This window comes from Phaethon aethereus (assembly GCF_964289735.1).
Source record: "Phaethon aethereus genome assembly, chromosome: 2".
NCBI lineage: Eukaryota > Metazoa > Chordata > Aves > Phaethontiformes > Phaethontidae > Phaethon > Phaethon aethereus.
In genome coordinates, this window is record NC_138582.1 from 52,825,636 (window position 1) to 52,834,081 (window position 8,446).

At 43.0% G+C, this 8,446-nt stretch overlaps 1 protein-coding gene across 1 annotated transcript; it reads right to left on the reverse strand.

The window, feature by feature from the left end:
- Positions 1 to 1,169: 1,169 nt before the first annotated feature.
- Positions 1,170 to 7,801, reverse strand: LOC309417113 (histamine H3 receptor-like). The gene is made up of 3 exons (XM_082014549.1): positions 7,348 to 7,801; positions 4,576 to 4,742; positions 1,170 to 2,177 (listed from the first exon to the last, which is right to left on the reverse strand). The coding sequence occupies exons 1-3, from the start codon at positions 7,592 to 7,594 to the stop codon at positions 1,392 to 1,394; spliced, it is 1,200 nt and encodes a 399-aa protein (XP_081870675.1). The 5' UTR covers positions 7,595 to 7,801; the 3' UTR covers positions 1,170 to 1,391.
- Positions 7,802 to 8,446: the final 645 nt, after the last annotated feature.

An 8,446-nucleotide genomic window follows, 5' to 3' on the forward strand; every position in this document is an offset into this window, starting at 1 on the left:
TCTTTAGTATTTTCCATTTATTTGCTGGCCTTATACTTACTGACGGTATGATGAAAAGAAACTATTTGTATTTTAAAGAGCTACACTGTTTATTTAGTAAGGAATCTAGTACCTGGTAATTCCAGAACTGTGTGACTAAATAACCCTTAGCAGCTTGGAAACTGTGTGAAAGAAGATCACCTCCATGCTGTCTCAGCGAAGTCGCCACACATACTATAGGGATTCATCAAGGTCAGTCATTTTCCTGGCTCATGCAGCAAACCCAGCCCAGCCTTACACAGCGTGTAAGAAATTTACCCATTTATCATAACCTCACAACAAATCTCTTGTAACAAAAACAGAAGTAGTACCAAAGAGGACAAATGAGATGTAATATTCACATTTAGCCTGTTTCTCAATCGTTTGAATTGCTTCCCCATTGACACACTGAGCCGAATGGGGATGTGCTCAGGTGTGGAGGTTGAGTTGGTCCCTGTGCATTATGTCACAGCTGGATGTGAGCAGGATTTGTAAGACAAGAATTTTTCACAGTATGGGTTCGAGCTTCACTGGGAGTCACAAAACGATCCAAAGAGGGCTATGCGGTGTTAGAGCTGCTCAGACTGCTGCACGCAACCTCCCCTGGGCCAGCAGCAGCAGATTTTGTCCCTCAAGGAGTAAGAACAAATACTACTCTTTTCTATGATCTCTCAAAGCTATAGTTGTAGAGGGCTTGTTTCTTGAAGAATAGCTGTAGAGGCACATAAATGCTTTACATGCCTAAATTCTCTACTGCGGCATCTGAGCAACTACATAGATTAATGCCCTTTGCAGAGAACACCATCACTCAGGTTTTTAAAAGTAGTCCCTGTATTCCCCTGATGTCCGAACATCCTTAGTGAAAGGAAGTAAACCTTGCCATGTGCCTGACAACAAAATACCTAATTAACTGCATGTTTTATGATAAGGAAAAAAAATGCTTCTGAATGCAGTACAAACTGTTCAAAAGAAATAGAATAGAGAAGATACTAACTTCAGAATACTATTGACCTTACAGTAAATAACCATCTTTATTTTATTTTTAACTAGTACCACCCATGAACACAAATATAAGCTGTACTGCAATTGAAGGTAGTGTCTTCTACAATCAGAATGAAGATAATGTGGATAGGCTACTAGGAAAAGTCAGACAGAGGCAATATCCTTTAAGAGGTCAATTGAAATAGCTGGGAAAAGTACACAAACTTCGGGCATGCATGTTTGTCTGAAGGAGGACACATTTCACAGAAGGCTTATCTAGGCTTTCTAACTCACCTGGAAGTTAGGAAGGAAGAGACTGACTCTGATTTCAAACTGTGGCTACCGACATCCCTCATCCAGCTCCTCTTGAGCTTTTTTTTTTCTTTTTCCTTCTAAAAAGAGCCTGATCTCAGAGTTGCAAACTTTTTGGGACATAGTATTTTCATGAAAGCCATTCGAAATTTAACATGACAAAGAGGGTAGAGAAACGGGTTCAAAGAGGAATTGAGCCACAAAAGCCAAAAGGTTATTTCATACAGGGACTTATGGATGCACGTTCCTTGGCAGGCCCCACGAATGATCATCAGTAAAGTGTATGGGGCCCAGCAAATGGCAAAGACACATACAATTATGGCGAGCGACTTTGCTATTTTCTTGTCCTGCTGCAGTTTTGACTCAGTCCTTGAATGGAAAGAAACAGAGAAGTCATTTTCTGGGGTTACAGAATTGCCTCTGGATGGAGACGAGCTCTCAGTTACCAAAGACTCTTTCTTTGGCCTTGTGGAGGAAGAAACACTCTCCTCCACTTCCGACGGAGGAGAAAAAACTCCTCGCCTCAGCGAGAGGCAAAATCTCCAGGACAGGCTGCTGCTCTTTGGAGGCTCACAGTCCTGTACACTGCCGTGCCGCTGTCGCCTCTGGATGTTGTGGAAAATGTGCACGTTGAAGTAGGTCACCAAGAGCAGCGGCACGAAGAACTCCAGGGTGGACGCGCACAGGAGGAAGTACCAGTTATCGAAGAACTCGGCGCAGCACTGATCTGCCGCTACCACGCTGTGTCCGGCCACGTGCTCCCAGAAGAGGATTGCTGGGCAGTAGAGGAGGAAGGCAAAGACCCAGATGGCCACCATCTTGAAAACAAGGTTGGACGTTACTCCCTGCTGGGCTCTGTAAGACACCTGCGAGGGAAAAAAGAAAAAGGCCGCACCTGTAGAGACACCTTTTGGAAACAGCAGCAGTAGCAGGAGAGGAACTCAGCAACGTTCCTGATAATTTAGAGCTGGGGCTACGCTGATCAGGTTGAAGTTCACCCACGTATGTTTAATTCATTGATGTTGACATAACATAGGGGTGTCTTTCTATAGGTGAATATAACTCTGCTACGGTCCTGGTCCAGGTGATGAAACATGATCATCCATCAGTACCTAGTAATTTGGTAAGCCTTGTTTGAGACATCTGTGATCAGAAGTGCCAGAGTAATTAGTATGTTATAGTTGTTCAGAGCATGACTCCCATTCACTGACAACTGCACTCCTTTTTACAACATTTTACAAGCAAATAGGACTATATGCGTCACAGTGGTCAACAGAAAATGTGGCACATATACTTAACACCCACCTTTGAGAAAATTGTTTATTGCACACTTCATGAGGAGACAGGAATAGATGCCAGCTCTGCAATGCAGATTTTAGCTGATTAAACCACAAAATCATCCCTTTTCTTCCTCTCCCCCCACTCTGGGGCCAGTACATATTTTCCACTGTAAGTTGCAGAACAGACAGATATATTGTAGCTCACATCCTGCTCCATCCCTTTCACAGGGTGACAGGGTGAATGCATAATTCTGGGAGCTTAGATAACCAGGTGAAAAAAAAAAGTATGACTTAACGTCATTAAAGACTATCATGCAAATATCCATAGGTCTTAATTACATTTGCGCAGGTCGTCTTAATTTTGCACTTTCTAAATGATGAGTCTTTGGCTTTCCAGCGTGATGTGCAAAATGTTTTGGTGTTTGATTTCCCAGATTTTTTGCTTTAAATAATATGATATAAAATAATAAAATGCAATAAAATGGCAAGTAAAATAAGTAAAATTAATGATAATTAACAAAAATAAAACAGAAAATCTATCATATAACATTTACCTTGACATTCTCAGATCTGGAACCTTTAGGTCTCCCCAATATTTCCCTGCCAATTGAGCTAACAGAGTGACTAGTGAGAAATTCTGGTCTCCATCCTTAGCATGAACCAAGGCTTAAAGCACCTGTATGGTGGGTAGGATGCTCTGCAGAGAGGAGAAACACAGAGTGCATCCTGGGGGTTCTGGTGGATAAAAAGCTGGACATGGGCTGGCAATGGCCCAGAAGGCCAACTGTACCCTGGACCACATCCAAAGCAGCGTGGGCAGCAGGTCGAGGGAGGGGATTCTGCCCCTCTGCTCCGCTCTGGTGAGATCCGACCTGGAGTCCTGCGTCCAGCTCTGGAGCCCTCAGCACAGGAAAGACATGGACCTGTTGGAGCGGGTCCAGAGGAGGGACACAAAAATGATCAGAGGGATCATGGAACACCTCTCCTGTGAGGACAGGCTGAGAGAGTTGGGGTTGTTCAGCCTGGAACAGAGAAGGCTCTGGGGACACCTTCTTGCAGCCTTCCAGTATTTAAAGGGGGCTTCTAAGAAAGATGGGGACAGACTTTTTAGCAGGGCCTGTTGCGATAGGACAAGGGGCAGTGATTTTAAACTAAACGAGGGTAGATTTTGACTAGATAGAAGGGAAGAAATTTTTCATAGTGAGGGTGGTGAAACCCTGGCACAGGTTCCCAGAGAGGTGGTAGATGCCCCATCCCTGGAAACACTCAAGGTCAGGTTGGACGGGGCTCTGAGCAACCTGGTCTAGTTGAAGATGTCCCTGCTCATTGCAGGAGGTGCTGGACTAGATGGCCTTTAAAGGTCCCTTCCAACCCAAAGATTCTATGATTCTATGGTCTGAAGTTTGTGGTTCTGCCCCAGGCACCGAGGGGAGTTTATTGCCGCATGTCCGCAGGCAGTCTCTGCAGTCTGCCCCTTGTCCCACTCTCTGCCCTATTTGCTCTTGCTTCCAGTCTTCTCCAGTAACATTTGGAGCCACATCTCAGGCCTACACAACCTCCCCAGTGTCCTTTACCTCACTGCCCTAGCCCAACTGCCTCTTCCTCCCATGCCTGATTTTAGGTCCAAACCCAAATCCAGTTTATTTCAAATTCCCTCTTTTCTTGCTCCCTTTTTACCAGCATCCTGCCTTATCCTTTTCACCCCTCAGCCTGCTTTCCCTCAAACAGTAGCACAACAGCAATCCACAACAGAAATTGTGAGAAAAGTCCTGTTTGACCAGTCTTGGGCTGGAGCACACTCAGTGCAGAATATTTACTGCAATTAGCTGCAAATACCTAATAATCTCCACATGCCAGCACATTTTTGGGGGGTATTATTTCGATTAAATTTTGGTTTATACTCACCAACATGACAAAGTTTGGTCAGTATAATCCACCAATGACTTTGTGACAAAATTAGAGAAGCTATAAACAGGGTACTTACAGCTTTAGTTACTGACAGGAAACGGTCGTAGCTGATAAGAACAATGTTAAATACTGAAGCTGTGCACAGGAGATAGTCCGTAGCTAGCCAGAGCTTGCAGACGCCTCTTCCCAAGTGCCATTTCCCTGTCAAGCTGTAAGGGATGTAGAGAGGTATGCAGAACGCACCTATGGAAAGCAACCAGAGAGACACCATGCAGTTCATACAGATTGCAAACAGTACTCCTGGAAGCAGAGACACTATTCTGGTGATTGGCTAAAAAAAATAATTCTATAACGGTGAATATATAATTTATATACAGAAATTCTTACATTCTCACGAGATCTGACAGTGACTTTCTATGTATTTGATCTTAGTGTATTTGGGTACGCTGATTGCTGGGAATAAGCTCAGGGCAAATCAGCAAAGAAAGATCTGCTGAAGAAGAAAACTGCAGCCTAACCAACTTATAGTTTCTAAAGATATATAATCAGTGTTGCAGCATATATGCACTGCGGTTGCACTCTGACATGTAATCTCATCGCTGTGTATCCTCTAGTCTTTTATCTGTGTTAGAGTTTTCACCCAAATATATCTACAGATGTTGCTAATGTCAGTTATTAATGTAAGATTGGTTAGCATTTGTAAGCTAGAGACAATATACTGGACAGCCTGTGTAGTATCTGGAGACCTCTTCCACCAAACATTGAGCAGACACAGGAGAGGTGTGAAACCGTCTCCCACTTCTTAAAAGTGTTTTAATCTCGTGCTAGTTCTCCAGCTGAGATGAACTCCAGAACTATTTTTTGGTTTGTTACATTTGTTTTTTCTCTTAAAGGCCTTCCACTGAGGTACTTCTATAAGCAAGTCATGAGTGTGTTTTAATTTTAAGCCAGCAACAACTTCATTTTACCACTGATATTCTTTCAAAAGCATGGTGCAATATCTGATGCTACGTTCCTGAAAAAGCTGATCAGTAGAGACAAATATAAAACCATATGCAGCCTCAAGATCCATTTAAAACTCTTCAAAGTATTCTTTTTCAATATGTCCATCAAGAACTTAGAAGCTACTGAACATATCTGGGCTGATGTGGCCCACTGACAATAATCCTCTGGGTAATGAGCTGACAAACTGTTATCAACAGGCAAATGCGCACAGCGCTTCCAATTCTGATGGCTTGTTTTAACATATACCTTAAATATAAACCGCATCACTTTTGTGCAAAATACTCATTTTGCAGAGTTGTTGATGACAGCTACTGCTCTCATCAACTTCAACAGGATCAATGTTTGGCACCATGTCAAAAAATAATGACTGCTTTTAGCTATAGATATAAATACAGATGCAAGAACCAGGTTTTAAGCATTTGTATTTGAAACTATTCTCACTGTTACTAATTAGAGGTTGCAAAAGACATGAGTCACATGACTGGAAAGATTCCCAACTTCTAAGAAATTAAAAAAATACCACAGCAGCTTCAGAAAATAAAGCATTTTCTGACTGATGCCAAAGTCCTAGATTTACACGGTCTACAGGCCAACACAATACTGATACCAATCATGTCCTCTTGGCTGAATTAAGTCTCCATGAGACACTAGCCATGAACAAGAAATGATGTAGAAGGTGGGTATTTAAATCTCTTGACTAAACTGTAAGATATGAGGAGAAACAGATTTTTGCAGAAGACCTAAGTGATGAAATGACATCTGTAGCAAATTGTCTGCCTGGAACGGGAAAGCAAAGGCTCCAGCATATGTATCGTTTGGTTTCTGCCCCATGGGGTGAGCCCCAGAGTTAGGCACCACAGGTTACAAATGGCATAAATGAAGGAAAATCTTAAAGGCTAAACTAATACACTTCACTACAAGTACTGACAAAGGAACAGCAGTTAGGAGGGAGAGTATTGCCAGAAGTGGGGCAGGTCAATGAGCACAGTTTCCCTCCTCATGATTTAGTGAATACTGGTCTCTGTGACCATCCTGAAGAAAAAGCACTTGTGTGCAGAAGTACCTCCTCGCCCACCTCAAGTCAAGATGTTTGCTGAAACATCTGCCACAGGGACATGGTTTTGTCAGGCTTTCTCTGCTGCACGGGCTGTTTCCCTGGCCTGAACCCTGAAGGAGTGCTGCACAAGGCATCCACGTCCCCCGCCTCCTCGCCTGGCATCACACGCCGGGACCAGCTCTCCTGGACTTCTGCAATGACACTATGGTAAAAGGGAAAACAGGTGGGAGATGCCAGCAGGCTATTGCTGGCATGGGGCAAGCAATCTGATCTATAGCCTGCATTGAGTTGAAGCCAGTAAAAAGTCATAGTGGTAAAGTGTTTTGGTGTGGTATAATACACTCATAAGCCATTAGCACCATGTAGAGAAGTAATTTGTTTACCTGGATGTACCACAGATAGATGTATAAGAAAACAGTTACACTGTCAAACATAAGGTTGTTCTGAAGTGTGTGATCTTACAGGAGGACCAGAGGTAAACCATGAACTGTAGCACACAACCTCTGTCCTTCAATTGGTATTCACATACAATAGTTGCTCCTTTTTCCTGAAGCAACATTAGAAGTATTTCTATGAAAAAGGATACATTTCTCATTATAACATATTTTGAGACATAGTAGGCTGCCAAAACACTTAATGCAGCTCCCACCATTCCTGACCCTTCTTCTAGACACACAACGGGGAAATAGGTCTCTTAGAAGAAACCACCCCGCAAAACAAGCCCCCCTTGCTTCTCCGAAGGTTCCTAGCGAACAAAGACAACATGCCTCCACGGCTGCGACTTACCCACTGCAAAGTCAGAAATGGCAAGATTGAGAAAGTAATAGTTACTCCGGTGCCTGAGACTTCTGTCCATGATGAAAGCAAGGATCACCAGGACGTTTCCAAGGATGGTGACCAGAGCTAGCAACACCATGAAGAAAGCCAGCAGCACCAACACGCCCAGTGAAAACTGGGAGCTCGCTGGCTGTGTGGACAAAGTCTCGTTACACATCCCATCCGTATGCGGAGTTTCGGCAGTGCTGCTGTGCATGTTGCGTACCCAGGTCAGTTCAGTCTGGGAAGAAATTCACATCTGGCAGAGTTATCCAAAAGGTTGAGACACGTCTATTAACAGGCCAGGCTGAATACTGACACATCCAAACAAATTCACAGTAACAAAATAATGGAACACAAGACTTCAAGGAGCTTCTAATGTTCCTTGACCTGAATGCACCTATTGGCTTGAAAACAAAATCTGTAAAAAAAAACCTCATAAGCAGCGGTAAGTGCACACTTTAAAATAAATTATCTCTTTCTCTCCTGACTGCTGATCCTTATCTACTGAGGTCAGAAAAGTTAGTCTGAAAACAACCCTTTTCACAGTCAAGCAGTTTGCATATTAGCATTGTGTAAGCATTTTTACACATTGAATTCTGCTGAAGCTAAAACCAGATCTCATTTTCACTTCCCCAGTGTTCAACAGGATTTAAATTATTACAGCTCTATTTCTCTTACAGTAAAATGTAAGCTCTCTTGCTCTTGCTGTTGTACCACTTAATAAATTTTACAGTTAAGAACAGAGGTGTATTTTTCTTAATGTTGCTGGTTACAGAGCATTTAAAATTTAGTTATACACAGCAGAAGTATCACTAATACCTCTCAGCTCATTCTAATCAGAAGCAAGTCTAACCCCGGGCACAGCAAACCAAATATCTGGACTTTGGAGGACCTTATAATCATGGCACATCTAATCCTCCACTTCTCAAGTAATTCCAGGTAACCTCCCACTCCACAAACCCGTAGCCCTTTGCGGGTGTGAGAAGGCATATCCCTTCCTCATAACAGTTTAATCTCTTTTAGTAGGAGTGCACAGAAGTTGGCGGGCCATGGCTGTGAGTCATGC